Consider the following 20,402-nt stretch of genomic DNA (forward strand, 5'->3'; position numbering starts at 1 on the left):
TGGGTCCTAGGGAATCAAACTAAGGTCCTTTGGCTTTGCAGGCAAGTGCCTTAACCATTAAGCCATTTCTATAGCCCAATGCTTTGTTCTCTTGTTAAAAATTAGAAGCTGAAACCACCATTAGTTAGGAAAGATAAAGAAGCTGGGCATGGTGTGCACACCTTTAATCCCAGCACTTGGGAGGCAGAAGTAGGAGGATTGCCATGAGTTTGAGGACACCCTGAGACTACATCCTGAATTCCAGGTCAGCCTGGGCTAGAGTGAGACCCTACCTCGAAAAACAAGACAAAACAAACAACAACAAAAAATTAGAAGCTCCCCCTAGCATGGTGGTGCACGCCGTTAATCCTAGCACTTGGGAGGCAGAGGTAGGAAGGCCACTGTGAGTTTGAGGCCAGCCTGAGGTGACAGTGAATTCCAAGTCAGCCTGGGCTAAAGTAAGACCCTACTTTGAAAAACAAACAAAAATTAGAAGCTCGGGGCTGAAGGGATGGCTTAGCAGTTAAGCGCTTGCCTGTGAAGCCTAAGGACCCCAGTTCGAGGCTCGATTCCCCAGGACCCACGTTAGCCAAATGCACAAGGGGGTGCACGCATCTGGAGTTCGTTTGCAGTGGCTGGAGGCCCTGGCGCGCCCATTCTCTCTCTCTCTCTCTCTGCCTTTCTCTGTGTGTCACTCTCAAATAAATAAATAAAAATGAACAAATTTTAAAAAAAAATTAGAAGCTCAGATAAAATTAGAATACTAGTTCTTGGGTGGCAGCAGTTGGCTGGAGGAGTGAGTGCCTCCTTTTTTTCCCCATGCTAGACAGGTTCTTAGCCTCCCAAATATCTGGGACTGTACACCTGTGCCAACATGCTCCTGACTTAATGCCACTTTCACATGCAATATGCCAATGTGCCCTCTCCATTCGACTGTGCCCATATGGATTTTTCCTTTGTCTTCCAGTTGGAGACTCAGCTTAATGAAGAATATATGGTTATAGGATGAATTCTGAATGCAGACAGACCTCCGCTTAAATCGTTGCTTGCTACTTCAGTGTATGACTTGTGTTAATTGAATTCTTTGAGCCTTAACATTTTCCACCTACAGAATGATGATAATAGTACTTTATAGAGTTATTGATAAGATGAAGTGTAGAAAGTCTACACAGGGCTGAGGAGATGGCTTGGTGGATAAAGCACTTCCCACATAAATGTGAGAGCCTGAGCTCAGATCTCCAGAACCCATACGAAACCCAGCAGGGTAACACAGTGTCTGTAACCTCAGCACTCCTGCAGTGAGAGACAGGAGCAACCCCCGAAGCTTCCAGGGCCAGATAGCCTTGTGAACACATGGCTGTACCTCAGATGAGGTGGAAGGCAAGGACCAACACTCAAGGTTGTCCTCTGACACCCATATGGGTGCCCACACTTAAATGAACACACACACACAAGTCTAGCATAGCAACAACATGTAGTGAGTATTAAAAAAAAAAAAAAAACCCAAGGGCTGGAGAGATGGCTTAGCGGTTAAGCACTTGCCTGTGAAGCCTAAGGACTCCGGTTTGGTTCGAGGCTCAGTTCCCCAGGTCCCACGTTAGCCAGATGCACAAGGGGGCGCACGCGTCTGGAGTTCGTTTGCAGAGGCTGGAAGCCCTGGCGTGCCCATTCTCTCTCTCTCCCTCTATCTGTCTTTCTCTCTGTGTCTGTCACTCTCAAATAAATAAGTTTAAAAAACAAAACAAAACATTTAGGGCTAGAAAGATTGCTTAACAGTTAAGGTACATACCTGTTAAGCCAAAAGACCCATGTCCAATCTCTTTCCAGATCCTATGTCAGCCAGACACACAAAGGTGAGGCAAGCACAAAGTTGCACATGCCCACTAGGTGGTGTAAGCATCTGGAGTTTGGTTGCAGTAGCTGTAGCCCTGGTGCACCAATTCTCCCTCTGTGTCTGTCTTAAAAAAAAAAAAAAGGCTGGAGAGATGGCTTAGCAGTTAAGCGCTTGTCTGTGAAGCTTAAGGACCCTGGTTTGAGGCTCAATTCCCCAGGACCCACGTTAGCCAGATGCACAAGGAGGTACATACATCTGGAGTTTGTGTGCAGTGGCTGGAGGCCCTAGCACACCCATTCTCTCTCTCTCTCTCTCTCTGCCTCTCTCTCTCTGTCGCTGTCAAATAAACAGATAAATAATTATTAAAAAAAAAAAAAGGCGGATGTGGTGGTGCACTCCTTTAGTCCTAGCACTTGGGAGGCAGATATAGGAGGACTGCTGTGAGCTCCAGGCCACCCTGAGACTACAGAGTGAATTCCAGGTCAGCCTGAGCTAGAGTGAGACCCTACTGCGAAAAACCAAAAAAAAAAAAAAAAAAAAAAAAAGAAAAAAAGAAAAAGAAGAGAAGAAACATAATAAAATGTGAGTTGTATAGATGGCTTAGCAGTTAGGTGCTTGTCTGGTAAAGTCTATAAAGACCCAAGTTTGATTCTTCAGTACTCATGTAAATTGTACCAATTGTACAAAGTGGTACATGCATCTGGAGTTTGTAGCGGCTGGAGGCTCTGGTGCACACATTTTCTCTCTCCTTGCAAGTAAATAAAAATCAAAAAAAGAAAGAAAAAGGCTGGGCATGGTGGTTTACACCTTTAATCCCAGCACTTGGGAGGCTAAGGTGGTAGGATCATGAGTTTGAGGCCACCTTGAGGCTACAGAGTGAATTTCAGGTCTGCTTGGGCTACAGTGAGACCCCACCTTGAAAAACCAAGCAAGCAAAACAAACAAACAAACAAACAAAATATATATATATATAAAATATAGGCCAGGTATTGTGTATTCCAAATGTATGTGTCACTTTTACATCTGTCTTTATGTGGGCAATGGGTAATCAAATGCAGGCCATCAGCTTTTGCAAGCAAGCGTCATTAGCTGCTGAGCCACCCCTCCAGTCCCCAGTCTCTCTCACAAAAATAAATATTACCTGTTTTCTTTCATATGTAGAGTACAAGGGAGAAAAAGGGCATGAAAATAAAGGGGGATTATTAGGGATGTAGAAGGGAAGAAAGAGAGGGAGCAAGGGTAAGAAAGGACAATGGGGGGGGTGAATATTACCAAAGTACATTATATGTGTGTGTAGAAATAACATAATGAACCCTTTCTTTACTTGGTGTAATTTCTTATAAAGTGTACTTAGTTCTCTTCCTCAAGGATTTCATTGTATAGTTTAGTCCCGTAACCTTAGGCTACAAAGAGAATGAGATTCGTTCATCATTTGTTTGCTTATCCTGCAGGCCGGCCCACTGCCCAAGCATATTGCATTCATAATGGATGGAAACCGTCGCTATGCCAAGAAGTGCCAGGTGGAGCGGCAGGAGGGCCACTCACAGGGCTTCAACAAGCTTGCTGAGGTGAGTATGGATATAGCAGCACCCACAGTGAAAAATCTGAAGAATTGGATTGTTGCAGTCAGCTTCTCATTGCCGGCAGAAAACACCCAACCAAGAGCAGCTTGTGGGAGGAAAGGGCTTATTTTGGCTTCTCCTTCCTCTCTTCAGAAGAGAATATCTCAATTGGGAAGAATCTGCTACACAACAAAGGCTGACACACAGTTGTCCTCTAACCTCCACATGGGCACCACAGTCACATGCCTACCTACCCAGCCACACATACACCAGGAAAAAAAAAAAAAAGTTTTAAGGCTGGGAATATGGCTTAGCATTAAAATGCTTGCCTGCAAAGCCTAAGGACCCAGATTTGATTCCCTAGGACACACATAAGTCAGATGCATATGGTGGTGCATACATCTGGAATTGTTCGCAGTGCCTGGAGGCCCTGATGTACCCTTTTTTTCCCCTCTTTCTCTCTCTGCCTTTTCTTTCTTTCTCAAATAAATAAAAATTAAAAAAAAAAAAAAAGTTGTAGTTCATCCTAAATTACATAGGTTGAGGCCAATCTGGGTACATGAGACCCTATCTCTAAATAAAGAAGTAAACAAACAAATTTTAAAATATTTAAAGCTAAGTTGAGTGTGGTGGCACATGTCTCTAGTCCCATCACTCGCTAGGCTAAGGTATGAGAATCACCATGAGTTCAAGGCCTTTTGTGTATTACAGAATGCAATCCAAATCAGCCTGGGCTAGAGTGAGATCCTGCCTCAAAAACAAACAGAAATATTCATACCCAGATGTGGAGACCTATGCCTGTGTTGCTAGCTCTGGCTGAGCTGGATTATCATGAATTTGAGGCCAGCCTGGGCTATATAGTGAAGCATTGTCTCAGACACACAAATATAACAAATAGTATATTTTAGGATAAATGCTTAGAAGTTACATTTTTGGAGGAAAGCTTGGGTGTTTTCCCATCCAACTTTGCCAAGGCTGACATTTTCTAGGGCAAAAGTCTTTCTGTGCTAAATCTGGAACAGTTTCTGTGCCAGCCAGGTCATTTTAGCCCAGACTGACCTCAAACTGGGTAGGTTAAGATGACCATGAATCCTGATCTTCGTGCCTCCACTTCCTAAATGTTCACCTTCCAAGTAAGTTACAGGCATGGGCCCACTTAGAACACTTTATTTTATTTTATTTATTTATTTTGATTTTTTTCGAGGCAGGCTGGCCTTGATCACATCATCATCATCACCATCATCATCATTATTATTATTATTCTGGTTTTATGAGGTAGGGTCTCATTCTAGCCCAGACTGACCTGGAATTCACTATGTAGTTGTAGCATGTCCTCAAACTCATGGTGATTCTCCTACTTTTGCCCCCCCAAGTGCTGGGATTAAAGGCATGTGCCACTGGGCCTGGATCTTAGAACACTTTTTCATATTTTTTAAAATTTATTTATTTATTTATTTGAGAGCGACAGACACAGAGAGAAAGACAGATAGAGGGAGAGAGAATGGGCGCGCCAGGGCTTCCAGCCTCTGCAGACGAACTCCAGACGCGTGCACCCCCTTGTGCATCTGGCTAACGTGGGACCTGGGGAACCGAGCCTCGAACCGGGGTCCTTTGGCTTCACAGACAAGCGCTTAACCGCTAAGCCATCTCTCCAGCCCACTTTTTCATATTTTTAAGTTAAAAAAAAATATATATATATATATAATGTATATGTGTTATACTCTTTTATCCCTTCACCCCTGTTTGCATTATCCTGGGGGCCATCCTCAGTAGGGTTACAGTATTCACTGTAAGGTCATGCAGGCCTCAGTCAGTCCCTGCGCGGTAGCAGAGGAACCAGGCCTCAGGGTATTTCTACCCACTCTGTACTCTTATAATATTTCTGCTCCTCTTCTGCAATATTCCCAGAGTCATGGCAGGTCTGTTGGCAGTCTGATTTAATGTTGAGTTCTTTGTAGCTTCTGAATTCTTGCTTTGATGGGTTTTGATTGATCACCGTGTCTGTAGCTATTGCCCTGGAGCTGGTAGTCAGGCTAGCAGTAAGAGCAGTCTTCTTGTTACTGCTTCTTCTGCAATTTCTCCTGGGCCCTGGCAGATGTGGTAGAGGTAGCACATGTCTTGGTCTTTATTGTCTTATTGATGTATCTTGGTTCTCTGTTTTTTCTCTCTTCTGTAAAAGAAAACAGATTTTCCTTGGACATGGTGGTGCACACCTTTAATCCCAGCACTTGGGAGGCAGAGGTAGGAGGATTGCTGTGAGATCAAAGCCACCCTGAAACTGCATAGTGAATTCTGGGTCAGCCTGGGCTACAGTCAAACCATACCTTGAAGAAAAAAAAAAAAAAAAGAAAATAGATTTTCCACCAAGAGTGAGAGTAACTTGGGCTAAAGGGGTAGAGTCTCACTCTAGCTCAGGCTGACCTGGAATTCACTATGTAGTCTTAGGGTGGCTTCGAACTCACGGCAATCCTCCTACCTCTGCCTCCCAAGTGCTGGGATTAAAGGCATGCACCACTACGCTCGGCCTTTAAGAAACTTTTTGGAGGCTGGAGAGATGGCTTAGTGGTTAAGTGCTTGCCTGTGAATCTGAGGACCCCTGTTCAAGGCTCAATTCCCCAGTACCCACGTAAGCCAGATACACAAGGTGGCACATGCATCTGGAGTTCGTTTGCAGTGCTGGAAGCCATGGTATGCCCATTCTTTCTCTGACTCTTTCTCTCTCTGTTGCTCTCAAATAAATAAATAAAAATAAACAAAAAATTAAAAAAAAAAAAAAAAGAAAATGTTTTGGTGTGTAGTCCCACTCTTCTTCTCCAGAGAATAGTAGGGGCTTTGTGGTGGCTTGACTCAGGTGTCCCCCATAGAAACTTAGGTGTTCGGAATGCTAGGTTCTCTGATGGCAATTGGAAATTAAAACCTGCTGGAGGTGGTGTATTGCTGGGGGCGGGCTTATGGGTGTTATAGACAATTTCCCCATGCCAGTGTTTGGCATACTCCTGTTGCTATGTTCCACCTCATATGGCCAGGGAGTGATGTCCACCTTCTGTTCATGCCACTGTTTCCCCCTGTCATCGTGGAGCTTCCCCTTGAACCTGTAAGCCAAAATAAACCTCTTTTTCCACAAGCTGCTCTTGGTTGGGTGATTTCTACCAGCAATGCGAACCTGACTGCAACAGTAAAGTGGTACTGAGGAGTGGGATTGCTGCTGGACACCTGACTGACTGGCTTTGGCCTTTTAGAGCTGATTTTCAAGAGGCATGTGGAATGATTTGAAACCTTGGCCTAAGACATGCCTTGCAGTGCTATAAGTACAGCTTGATGGGCTATTCTGGTTAGAGTTGAAAGACCTGAATGCACTAAGAACTATGGACTAAGGTTTGGCTTATGAAGGTGAGAAAGAGCTTTGCCTGGACTAGGCTAGCAGTTTGTGTGGGAAGCTTGCTGTTACACCCGGGTCCTGAGAAGTTGTGCAGGGTTTCTTTGTGTAGAAATGAACTGGTGTGAGCAGAGGGATATGGCAAAGAAAGAAAAATCTTTGGATGAACTGCTACCTGTTCGAGACTAGGCTAGCTGGCCTGCACTGGGGCAACAGGAAGAATGTAGACTCTTTTGGAGGGACCTGAGTGCTCAAGAAGTGTCCTGTTCTTCAAAGTCTGCTTTATTCCCCACTGGATTAACAAATTGGCACCCTACCTGGTATTGTTGAATATGAGAAATGCAGGAAAGAGAGGTTCATTGAGTTTGCATCATGGTTTTGTGTTTTGGAAGTGGTCATGGGCAGTGTGAAGCAGGTTTGCTGGATGCCTGCATGGAGACCCCATGGAGCAAGGAGGATGAACCATGGATTGCAGTGGAGATGCTGGGACCACAAGATGGCTGCTAAGGAAAGCTGCCAGCCCCGATGAGGTTTTCCAGGACTGTGAGTAGCCTAGCTGTCAGAGCAGAATTGGAATTCCAGAGACTTGTTGCTGGTTAGAATTAGTGTTAGTGTTTGGATCATTTCAAAGGATTCATGTATTGCTTGAATATTTCTTTGCTATGCCCAATGCCTTCTTTTGCACTGTGAATATTTATTCTGTGCCAATATGGGTTTTGGGGGGATTTTTTTGGTTATTGTGGCTCAGTTAAAAGATCTTGGACTATGGGGATGTTTGAACATCATTGCAATTGGTAAAAACTATGGGGACTTTTTAAGTTGGATTAATGCATTGCGTTTTACATCATGTATGGTTACCAGTTTGTGGGGGCCAAGGGCGGAATGTGATGGTTTGATTTAGGTGTCCCTCATAAACTTAGGTGTTCTGAATGCTAGGTTCCCAGCTGATGACAATTGGAAATTAAAGCCTCCTGGAGGTGGTGTATTGTTGGGGCAAGCTTATGGGTGTTATAGCCAGTTTCCCCATACCACTGTTTGGCACACTCTCCTGTTGCTATGGTCCACCTTATGTTGGCCAAGGGGTGATGTTCACCCTCTGCTCATGCCATCGTTTTCCCCTGCCATCATGGAGCTTCCCCTTGAGCCTGTAAGCCAAAATAAACCTCTTTTTCTCACAAGTTGCTCTTGGTCGGGTGATTTTTACCAGCAATGTGAACCTGACTGCAATAGGCTTCTATCTCAGATCTGTGAGTTTCCTGACCATTGGATTCTGATTTTGTTTCCAGTACCAGATTTGAATTCTTTCCCACTGAGCATGCCTCATGTCCAATCAAAGAAGAGTTGGTTACCCCCAGAGGCTGTGTGTCACTACCGCACAAGTGTGCACTTCTTGTCAGGCTGGTTGATTTTGTAGTCTGCAGGGTCTCCTGCTTATTCATGCTATTGGTGACTGTTACCCTCCAGCAGCTCCCATAGGGCTTTCCAGCAGTATGAGGGCTAGCCAAAAGGGAGTTAGTTTTCCTTTTGGTTCCAGTATGGAGTTCTGATGTCCTGTAACTACAGTCCTTGGTGCCTTCAACAATACAACACTTTTAAATGACTCTTGGAAATTGTGAAAAATAAGAATGGACTGTGAAGCTGGGCATTGTGGCACAGGGCTATAACCTGGCTGTTCAGGAGATAAATGCAAGAACATCCCAAGTTTTAGGCCTACTTGGGGAGCAGATTGAATTCAAGGCCAGTCTGGGCAATTTAGTGAGTCCCCTGTCAAAAAGAGTTGAGTAGACTGGGGAGATTGCTCAGTGCAGTGCTGGGATTAAAGGCGCGTGCTGCCACGCCCAGCTGTTTTTCTTTGACATGGACTGAAGGCACAGTGGCGTTACCTATGTTATGTACTTGATCCACCACTGAGGCACCCTTACTAAACCTTTTGTGAGGCATTTAGCTGTTTAAATTTTATTTGTGTTTGTTGGGCATGCCAGGTTATATCAGTGGACACCTGACATTCTGCTCTGGCTACTACAGGCTAGTGTCTCCTGCCAGAGGTAGGCACATGGGGTGCTGCAAGTGTATCTAAGCCATCTCTACAGCCCTGTGGTGTTATCCGTGACCTTAATTCTAATAGTATTGGATGAAATTGGGAGCCCACATGTTAGGTGCATGTATCTTTAGGATTGTAATGTCCTGTTGGAGTGTTCCTTTAATCAATATAAGGTGATCCTTTATCTTTCCTAACTAATGTTGGTTTGAAGTCTATCCTGTCAGAGATTAGGATAGTGACATCTACTTGTTTTCTAGGCCCATTTGCTTGAAATACCATTTTCCAAGCGTTCACCCTAAGATACTGTCTATCTTTTATGGAAAGGTGAGTTTATTGGAGGCAACAAACAGAAATATTCTGCTTTTTAACCCATTCTGCAAACCTGTGTCTTTTTTCTTTTTTTCTCCAAGGTAGGGTCTCACTCTAGCTCAGGCTAACCTGGACTTTACTATGTAGTCTCAGAGTGGCCCTGAACTCATGGTGATCATACCTCTGCCTCCTGAGTGCTGAGATTAAAGGCATGCACCTGTGTCTTTTTTGGTTGGGGAATTGAGACCATTAATATTAAGAGTCATTATGGAAAGGTATGCATTTATACTTGTCATTCTTGTTTTATAGTTCTTCTGTTTTTTTCTTTACTCTCTTGTATTAACTATTATTTGAGTATGGTTTTGTTTTTTTTTTTTTTTTTCTGTTTCCTTATGCGTGTGCTTTTCTTTCTCTTCAGCATAGAGGATCCTTTCAGGTATTTTCTATAGAGATGGTTTAGTGTTCATGTATTCCTTTAGCCTGTTTTTGTCATGGAATGGCCTTATTTCTTTGTTGATTTGTATGGATAGCTTTGCTGGGTAAAGTAATCTTTGTTGACAGTTGTTATCTTTCAGAACTTGCAATACATCATTCCAAGCCCTTCTGGTTTTTCTTTTTTCTTTTTCTTTTTCTTTTTTTTTTCCGAGGTAGGTTCTTACTCTGGTCCAGGCTGACCTGGAATAATTAACTCTGTAGTCTCAGGGTGGCCTTGAACTCATGGCAATCCTCCTACTTCTGCCTTCCGAGTGCTGGGATTAAAGGAGTGCGCCACCACGCCCGGCCTTTTTTCTTTTCTTACAATCTTTCTTTTTCCCTCCCTCCCTCCCGCCCTCCCTTTCTTCCTTCCTTCCTTCCTCCCCCCCCCCTCCCAAGGTAGGATCTCACTGTAGCTCAGGCTGACCTGGAATTCGCTATGTAGTCTCAGAGTGGTCTCTAACTCTTGGCGATCCTCCTACCTCTGCCTCCTGTGTGCTGGGATTAAAAGTGTGCACTGCCACACTTGGATCAATTTTTAGATTTGTTACAGAGAGAGAGAGAGAGAGAGAGAGAAAATCGGCATGCCAAGGCCTCTAGCCACTGCAAACATACTCCAGACACATGCACCACCTTGTGCTTAGGTTGGTCCTGGAGGATCAAACTTGGGTCCTTAAGCTTCGCAGGCAAGCACCTTAACTGCAAAGCCATCTCTCCAGCCCCTTCTGGCTTTTAAAGTTTGTGTTGAGTAATTTGCTATAATCCTCATGGTTTTGCCTTTGTATGTGACTTCTCTAACTACTTTCAATATATTTTCTTTGATTTGTGTGTTTTCTTGTTTAATATGGTGAGGAGAAATTCTTTCCTGATTTTGTCTGTTTGGTATTCTAAAGGCTTCCTGTATCTGTATTGGCATCACTTTCCCTACATGGAGGAGGTTTTCTTCTATGATTTTGTGAAAATGCCTGCTATGCCTTTGGAGTAAAATTATTCTCCTCCTGTGCCCTGAATTCCTAGGTTTGTTCTCTTCATCATGTCCCGAATGTCTTGAAATTCTCAGTCATGCCTTCCCAGTAGCTTATCTTTCTCTTTGTTGGACTGTATTGGATCTGCCACCTGATCTTTAGTTTAGATATTCTGTCCTCTTCTTGGTACATTGTACTGGTGAGACTTTCTACAGAGTTTTCTATTTGACTTACTCGGCTTTTCATTTCTAGTATTTCTGATTGGTATTTTTCATTATTTCTATTTCCTTATTCATGTCTTTTATTGACTTCCTTATTAAGTTAGTTTCCAGTGTTCTTATGGAAACTATTTCAGCAGTTTGTTTTCTTCTTTGATTTCTTTGACCATAGATATAATAATATTTTTTTTTGAAATCTTTGTCAGGCATTTCATCTAAAACAGTCTCAGTGGAGGTCATTTTCTTTCTTTTTTTTTCCCAAGGTAGGGTCTCACTGTAGTTCAGGCTGATCTGGATTTCACTGTGTAGTCTCAGGATGGCCTTGAACTTATGGCAATCCTTCTACCTATGTCTCCCGAGTTTCTAGATTAAGGTGTGTGCCACCATGCGGGCTTAGTGGAGTCATTTCTGATGGATTTATATTTTAAGGTGGAATTATATTGATTTTTTTTGTATTATAATGTTGGCATCGTGAGTTAATTTGATTCTTGGGTTTTCTGATTATCTGCAGTGTTCTTAGCCATGTAAATCCAACTTTATGTATCTTCAATGTAGGAATTCACAGTGCCAGATGTAGCTCTTATACTCCCAAGAGAAACAGCAGAAGTGACTCTAGTTGTTGAGTTTGCCTGCTATTGCAGTATTCTAGTAGACTGGGTGGAGCAAATTACTGGCAAATTCTAAAATTCAGCTGAGCAATAAACACATTCAGTCAAAACTAGCACACAGTATATATGAAAGAGTGGGGATTAAAACAAACAGATAATCTAATAAAGCCAGAGTTCCTAAGGGTGTGTGTTGTCCCACACCCATAATCCTGTCAACCGGGAGGTTGAGATTTCTGTTCTGAAATGGGTTCCAGGTCAGTCTGGGGCTGAGTCAGACCCTGCCCCCAATAATGACAGATGAAAAAGACAAAGGCCCTATAAATGAGGAAAAGTCAAAGGCAACAGTAGCCAACACCAAAATACAGTTTATTTGAGAATGGTAAAGCAAACCAAGAATATATCAGTCAACTGTAACACATAACCTGCCCTGACATGGAAAGAGAGATTAGCACTTCCAGTACAGGTCTATATACCTGGCATTGTGTAAATAGGCCCTGTTACCTTTTGGGATGGCTTCCAGTCTCATCAATGCTGAGTGCCCACCTCTATCCCTCTCTTGTGTGGTGGATCTGGTGTTCTGATCGGCTGTGCTGGATGCCATGTGGCGGGGGTTGGGGGTGAATGAGTTCTCTGGTGGTTTGCGGCATTGGCAGCGGGGGATGGGAGGTTGTACTGGATGGCTGGAGTTGTGCCGGAGCTGCTCAGCTGGTCCCATTTGTGTTCTCCTTCAGCAGCTGCTCCACTGGTCCCTGCTGTCTCCCCTTCAGGTTTCTTGACTTTGCAAGGAGGCTGGAGTGAGTGGAAAATCTCTTCACCTGGTTTCTGTGCCAGGTGGGCAGATTGGGTCACCAGGTCCTCAGCTTGATGCTGGCCAGTTTTCTCCTTTCTAGTATATGAGTCTCTTTTGCTTCTCTGCTCTGGTTAATAATAAGTTATACACATTCACTTTTCAGTAGAAGAGTGTAGTTTGATGTTTTTCTGCTTATTTCCCTCCCTAGACTCCTTTGGCTTGGCTGCTGTGCTGCCAAGAAGTCTATTTTATTTTCTTAAATGCTGGATTTTTTTAAATTTTCTGATAGGAGCACTGATGGTATCTTAGCTTTCTTTGTTATGGGAAGGAGAAAAGTCTATCTCCCTCCCAGGGCCAAAGCAGGTTTCTCCTACTCTTTTGGGATCCTACCTCTTTGCTTTTTCCCCCTCAGACCCTGCGATGGTGTTTGAACCTGGGCATCCTAGAAGTGACTGTCTACGCATTCAGCATTGAGAACTTCAAACGTTCCAAGAGTGAAGTTGATGGGTTACTGGACCTGGCCCGGGAGAAGTTTAGCAACTTGATGAAAGAACAGTAAGATCCTGTCCTAGGGGGCATGTGTTGTTTCACCACTTCCGGCCTTTCCTGCCCCTCCCAGTTCTGTTACCTGAAGCTTATTTTATTTATTTATTTATTTATTAGAGAGAGAGAGAAGTGGGGGAGAGAGAGAAGGGGCACGCCAAGGCTTCCAGCCACTGCAAACGAACTCCACATGCATGTGCCACCTTGTGCATCTGCCTTATGTGGGTACTGGGAATCAAACTGAGGTCCTTTGGCTTTGCAGGCAAGCACCTTAACCACTTTGCCATCTCTCTAGCCCACCTGAAGCTTAATAAGGGACTCAGAATCTGTTCTTATTAGATCTCATTGGAACTTCAAGGTAGGATCTCACTCTAGCCCAGGCTGACCTGGAATTCATTATACGGTCCCAGGCTAGCCTTGAACTTACAGGGATCCTTCTACTTATGCCTACCTATTTTTAAAATTTAATTTATTTTTATTGACAACTTCTGGAATTGTAGAAAATCTGTGATAATTCCCTCCCTCCCCCACTTCCCCTTTGAAAACCCACTCTCCACCATACACTTCCTCCTCTCAGTCAGTCTCTCTTTTACTTATTTATTTATTTGTTTTGCTGTCATCATCTTTTCCTCCTATTATGATGGTCATATGTAGGTATTGTCAGGTCTGTGAGGTCATAGATATACAGGCCATTTTGTGTCTAGATGAGTATGTTGTAAGGAGGATTCCTGCCCTTCCTTTGGCTCTTACATTCTTTCTGCCACCTCTTCCACAATGGACTCTGAACCTTGGAAGGTGTGATAGAGATATTTCAATGCTGAGCATTCCTCTGTCACTTCTCAGTACCATGGTCATCCCAAGGTCACTGCCATCTGAAAAGAGAAGCTTTTCTAACCAAAACTGAGAGTAGCATTAATACATGGGTAAGAACATTAAGAGAAGTGCTTGCTGTGCAGTTTGGTGAGCATAGTATATACATTTAGCCAGACACCAGCAGACATTATACCTCTAGGGCTCATGACTGCCTGTTGTAGGTTTTCATGGTCAGGCATGTATTCTCTCTCAGGGATCAGGCCTCCAATCCAATTAGAGAGCAGTTGGCTTCCCCCACAACAGACATGCCACTGTTGCATCCATTGGCTCTCTGCATCCCTATTGCTGGCATTAAAGACCTTCAGTGCTGAGCCGGGCGTGGTGGCGCATGCCTTTAATCCCAGCACTCAGGAGGCAGAGGTAGGAGGATTGTCGTGAGTTCAAGGCCACCCTGCGACGACATAGTGAATTCCGGGTCAGCCTGAGCAAGAGTGAGACCCCACCTTGAAAAAGCAAAAAAACGAAAAAAAGACCTTCACTGCCATTTCCAGCTTCTGTTTTGTGTTTTTTTTTCTTCCCATTCTAGTTTTTTCCAGTTAGGGTCTCACTCAAGCCCAGGCTGACCTGCAATTCACTGTGTAGTCTCAGGGTGGTCTTAAACTCATGGCAACCTCCTGCTTCTGCCTCCAGGTGCTGGGATTATAGGAGTCCAACAACACATCCTGTCTGTCTGTCTGTCTCTGTCTCTGTCTCTGTCTCTGTCTCTCTCTCTCTCTTAAGGTGGCATTTGTTTAAGGCGATCAAGTTATTTCAAAGAACTGGAGAATAAATACAGTCAACCTTAAGTATGACTAAAATAAGGAAGTAAAATCATTTTGGTAGAATTTGTTTTTTCCTTTTTGGTTTTTCAAGGTAGGGTTTCACTCTAGCCCAGGCTAACTTGGAATTCACTATGTAGTTTCAGGGTGGCCTTGAACTCATGGCAGTCCTCCTGCCTCTGCCTCCTGAGTGCTGGGATTGAAGGCATGTGCCACCATTCCTGGCTGGTAGAGTTTCTTCATTAATTTAATTCATCTTGTCTCTGTAGACTGGCTTTCTGGGCCTTAAAAGAATGACTCTAGCTTGCATGGTAGTGCACACTTTTCATCCCAGCACTCACACTCAGGAGGCAGAGGTAGGAGGATCTCCATGAGTTTGAGGCCACCCTGAGACTACATAGTGAATTCAGGTCAGCCTTGGCTAGAGTACATCTCTACCTTGAAAAAACAGGAAAAAAATAAAAAAGACCTAGAATGAACATAATTCTTTAATTGGCCCACCTTTAATCATATTTCTACTCCACTACCAATAAATTTGGCCAGGAGAGTAGAGGGAAACACATTTAAGTCATTTTTCTGTTTCACAGTGGTTCCTACAAACTTTATTTATTATAATTTTTTATTGACATCTTCCATAAATAGATAATATCCCATAATCATAATCCCCTCTCATCAGTCCCCTCTTCCCTGTCCAATATCCCCCCTGCACTGAATCCCTTCTTTCCAATTAGTCTCTCTTCTATTTTGATGTCACTTTTTCCCCTCCTACTATGCAGGAGGTTTTTGTAGGTAGAATCAGTTTTTTTTCTCTATTTATTTATTTATTTTACTATTGACAACTTCAATAATTATAGACAACAAACCATGATAATTCCCTCTCCCCTACTTTCCCCTTCACAACTTTACACTCTATCATATCCACTCCCCCTCTTAATCAGTCTCTCTTTTATTTTTGTATTATTTATTTGACAGAGAAAGGGGGAGAGAGAGAGAGGGAGAGAATGGGCATGCCAGGGCCTCTAGCCACTGCAAACAAACTCCAGACACATGTGCCCCCTTGTGCATCTTGCTAACATGGGTCCTGGAGTATTGAACTTGGGTCCTTTGGCGTTGCAGGCAAATGTGTTAACCACTAAGTCATCCCTCCAGCCCAGTCTCTTTTATTTTGAAGCCATCATCTTTTCCTCCTATTACGATGGTCTTTTGTAGGAAGTACCAGGCACTGCGAGGTCATGGATATCCATGCCATTTTGTATCTGGAAGAGCGTATTGTAAGGAGTCCTATCCTTCTTTTGGCTCTTATATTCTTTCTATCATCTCTTCTGCAATGGACCCTGCGCCTTGGAAGGTGTTACAGAGATGTTTCAGTGCTGAGCACTGTGTCACTTCTTGTCAGCACTGTGATAGTCATCCCAGAGGTCACCACCATCTGACAAAGGAAGCTTCTCTAACCAAAAGTGAGAATAACATTAATATATGGGTATGAACATTAACAGAAGTGTTTACTGGGCACTTTGGTGAACATCATATATACATTTAGTCAGAAACCAGCAGGGGTTACACACCTAGGGCTCATGACTTGCCCTGTCATATGTTTTCAGTATCAGGGATGTATTCCCTCCCGTCGAATGGGCCTCCAGTCCAATTAGAGAGCAGTTGGTTTCCTCCATAACAGACATGCCGCTATTGTACCTATTGGCTCATTTGGCCTGGCTGGCCAAACTTAAGGCTTGCAGTGTTCCCCTTTCTTTATTTCCATTGATGGCTTCTGTCTTTCCCATGGAGCTGCATGCAGCGTAGCTTTTTCCAAATTTCTGTCAGCTGGTCTACAGGGAGGAGGTTTTCAGCTCAGCTCTGTTAAGAGTTCTCAGTGACCTTGCAGTGTAAGCATGTGGCATCTTCAGCTGTGGGGTCTTACCATTGATTTGTGGTGGGAACCCAAGAGCCTCAGCAATGGCCTGTAATGTTTTGGGGGGCATCAGGGACCTCCCTGGCCAACAACTCACTGGAAGGTATCCAATCCCTGGCAGTGAAACTTTTCAAGTACCAATCTATGGCTTCTGAGTATGCCATTGTCCAAAAAAGTAGGTTTCCGTATAACTTATTCATCCCCTCTTAGATTTTGATTAACCCTCCCTCTACCCTTATTTTATTAAATCTCATCCCCTGACCTCACTTAGGCCTTTCCTTCCCCCAGTAGTCTGTTCATCTAGTTAACATGTAAATAATACAATCCCCTTAAGTCCTGTCCTCTCCTCCTCATATAGCCTTTTTTTTTACCTTACTGGCCTCTGCAACTGATTTTTGGTTCCAGCTCAAACACAAGTTTAAACATTTGTAGCTAGGATGAGAGCATGCAGTATTTGGATATCTGGGCCTGGATTACCTCACTTAGTAAAATCCTTTCCAGATCCATCCATTTCCCCACAGATTTCATTTTTCTTTACTGCTGAATAGAACTCCATTGTGTAAATGTGCCACATCTTTATTATCAATTCATCTGTTGAGGGACATCTAAGCTGGTTCTATTTCCTAGCTATTGTGAACAAAGCAGCAATAAACATGGTTGTGCAAGTATCTCTAAGGTAGTGAGAAGAGTCATTAGGACATATGCCTAGGAGTGCTGTAGCTGGGTCATATATGGTAGATCTATTTTTACCTGTCTCAGGAACCTCCACACTGATTTCTACAATGGCTTTACCACATTACATTCCCACCAACAGTATAGAAGAGTTTCTCTTTTTCTGCATCCTTGCCAGAATTTATTGTCATTTGTGTGTGTGTGTGTGTGTGTGTGTGTGTGTGTGTGTGTGTGTTTGTGTTTGTGGTTTTTCAAGGTAGGGTCTCACTGTAGCTCAGGCTGACCTGGAAGTCACTAGCCTCAGACTCACAGCAATCCTCCTACCTCTGCCTCCCAACTGCTGGAATTAAAGGTGCTTGGCAAATTGGTTGTTTTATTTCCTGAGCAACTGGGGTTATATTCAGAAAGTCATTGCCTATGCCAGTATGTTGAAGGGTTTCCCCTACTTTTTCCTCTAGCAGTTTCAGAGTTTCAGGTTCTTCTAATCCACAAACCTGAGATGTCTATTTCTTTTTTTTTTTTAATTTAATTTATTTATTTATTTGAGAGTGACAGACACAAAGAGAAAGACAGAGGGAGAGAGAGAGAATGGGCGCGCCAGGGCTTCCAGGCTCTGCAAACGAACTCCAGACGTGTGCGCCCCCTTGTGCATCTGGCTAACATGGGACCTGGGGAACCGAGCCTCGAACCGGGGTCCTTAGGCTTCACAGGCAAGCGCTTAACCGCTAAGCCATCTCTCCAGCCCGTCTTTCTATTTCTTAATGTCTTCTACAGTTTCTTGCTAGAGAGTTTTTAAAGTTTTCATTGTAGAAACCCTTCACTTTCTTGGTTAGGTTTATTCCAAGTTACTTTATTCATTCATTCATTTATTTATTTGGGGGTAGTTGTGAATGGGAGAGATTCCCTGATTTTATCCTCTGCATGTTTGTCGTTAGTGTATAGGTAGTCTACTGATTTCTGTGTGTTTATTTTGTATCCTGCTACATTGCTAAAAGTGTTTATCAGATCTAACAGTTTGCTGGTAGAGTCCTTAGAATCCTTTATGTATAGTCATATCATCTGCAAATAATTTGATCACTTCCTTTCCAACTTGTTTCCCTTTTATGAATGTACCTTGTCTTATATATAGACAAAAATAGCCAAGACTTCTAGTAGTATATTAAATAAAAGTGGGGGTTAGTCAGACATGGGGGCACACGCCTTTAATTCCAGCACTCAGGAGGCAGAGGTAGGAGGATCACCATGAATTCGAGGCCACCCTGAGACTACATCGTGAATTCCAGGTCAGCCTGAACTAGAATGAGACCCTACCTCGAAAAACCAAAAACCAAACAACAAAAAGCTAAAATCATTCTTTTAAGGCCCAGAAAGCCAGTTTACAGAGACAAGATGAATGAAATTAATGAAGAAACTCTACCAGCCAGGAATGGTGGCACATGCCTTCAATCCCAGCACTCAGGAGGCAGAGGTAGGAGGACTGCCATGAGTTCAAGGCCACCCTGAAACTACATAGTGAATTCCAGGTCAGCCTGGGCTAGAGTGAGACCCTACCTTGAAAAACAAAAACAAAAACAAAAAAAGTTGGGACAGTGGACACCGTTGTCTTGTTCCTGAATTTAGTGGAAAAGCTTCAAGTTTTCTCCGTTTAGTATTATGTTGGCTGTAGGTTTGTCATAAATAGCCTTTATTATGTTGAGATATGTTCCTTCTGTTTCCAGTTTCTCTAGGACTTTTACAAAACATGAAGTTGTTTGATTTTGTCAGATGCCTTTTCTGTATCTATTGAGATGATCATGTGATTTTTTTGTCCTTCAATCCATTTACATAATGTATTTCATTTATCGATTTGCATATGTTGAGCTGTCCCTGCATCTCTGGGTTAAAGCCTACTTGGTCAGTGTGAATGATCTTTCGGAGATATGCTTGTATTCTGTTTGCCAGTATTTTGTTGAAAAATTTTGCATCTATGTTCATGAGGGAGATTGGTCTGTAATTTTATTTTTTTCTGTCTTTGGTTTTGGTATCAGGTTGATGGTGGCATCATAGAAGTTCAGTCATACTCCTTCCTTTTTTTTTATGGAAAAGTTTGAGAAGCATTGGTGTTACTTATTCCATGAAGGTTTGGTAAAATTTACCAGTGAATCCATCTGGGCCTATGTCCTTACGACTTTCTGCATTTCTTTGGTATTTATTGTAATGGTGTCTTTTTACATCTCTAATTTTATTAATTTGTGTCTCTTCTCACTTTCTTTCTTTTCTTTTCTTTTTTTTGTTTGTTATTTTGAGGTAGGGTTTCATTCTAGTCCAGGCTGACCTGAAATTCACTGTGTAGTCTCAAGGTGGCCTTAAGTTATTTACTTGTGACCTTTCTAATTTCTTAATATAGACACTTAAAGCTATAAATTTCCCTCTTAGGACTGTCTTTATTGTGTCTCAAAGGTTTTGGTATGTTATGTTCTCAATATCATTTGAGTCTATGATTTTTTTTTTGTTTTTTTGTTTTACAAGGTAGGGTCTCACTGTAGCCCAGGCTGACCTGAAATTCACTACATAGTCTCAAGGTGGCCTTGAACTCATGGCAATCCTCCTACCTCTGCTTCACGAGTGCTGGGATTAAAGGCATGCTTCACTATACCCAGCCAAGTCTATGAATTTTTTGATTTTCTTCTTGATTTCTTCATTGACCCATTCATTATTTAGTAGTGTATTGTTTAGTTTCCATTATTTCATGTATCATCTATAGCTTTTTTTTTTTTTTTGCTGTGGATTAGTAGTTTAATCCTATTATGATCAGATAGAATTGCAAGGAATTATTTCAGTTATCCTGTGTTTGCTAAGGTTTGCTATGTGTCCTAATATATCTTCTGTTTTTGAGAATGTTTCATGTGCTGCTAAAAGGAATGTGTATTCTGCAGCATTTGGATCAAATGTCCTGTATATATCTGTTAGGTCCATTGCCCTATGACCTCATTTAATCCAGATGCTCCTCTTTATTTTTTGCCAAGGTGACCTGTTAATTGATGAGAGTGGGGTGTTGAAGTCACCCAGTATCAATGTGTTCGGTATTACCTGTGACCATAATTCGAAATATTTGATGAAATTGGGAGCTCCCCATGTTAGGTGCATATATGTTTAGTATTGTAATGTCCTCCTGTTGGAGTGTTCATTTAATCAAAATAGAGTGGCCTTCTTTATCTTTCCTAACTAATATTAGTTTGAAGTCTTCCCTGTCAGATATTAGGATAGTGACATCTACTTGTTTTTTAGGCCCATTTGCTTGAAATACTATTTTCCAACCTTTTACCCTAAGATAGTGTCTGTCTTGTTTGGAAAGGTGAATTTCTTGGAGACAACAAATGGAATGATCCTGTTTCAGTTATTTATTTATTTTTAATTTGTTTTTCAAGGTAGGGTTTTCCTCTAGCCCAGGCTGACCTTGAATTTAGTATGAAGTATCAGGGTGGCCTTGAACTCATGGCAATCCTCCCACC

General features: G+C 42.7%; 1 protein-coding gene across 1 annotated transcript in view; it reads left to right on the forward strand.

Moving 5' to 3' along the window:
• The window catches only part of Dhdds (dehydrodolichyl diphosphate synthase subunit), a 59,579-nt gene that overhangs the window by 5,426 nt on the left and 33,751 nt on the right, over positions 1 to 20,402 (forward strand). Inside the window, exons 3-4 of the mRNA XM_004671205.2 lie at positions 3,265 to 3,381; positions 12,569 to 12,711. Coding sequence (XP_004671262.1) covers positions 3,265 to 3,381; positions 12,569 to 12,711 — 260 coding nt within the window. The remainder of the gene's footprint in view (positions 1 to 3,264; positions 3,382 to 12,568; positions 12,712 to 20,402) is intronic.

This window comes from Jaculus jaculus, chromosome 5 (genome assembly GCF_020740685.1).
Source record: "Jaculus jaculus isolate mJacJac1 chromosome 5, mJacJac1.mat.Y.cur, whole genome shotgun sequence".
In the NCBI taxonomy this organism is placed as follows: Eukaryota; Metazoa; Chordata; class Mammalia; order Rodentia; family Dipodidae; genus Jaculus; species Jaculus jaculus.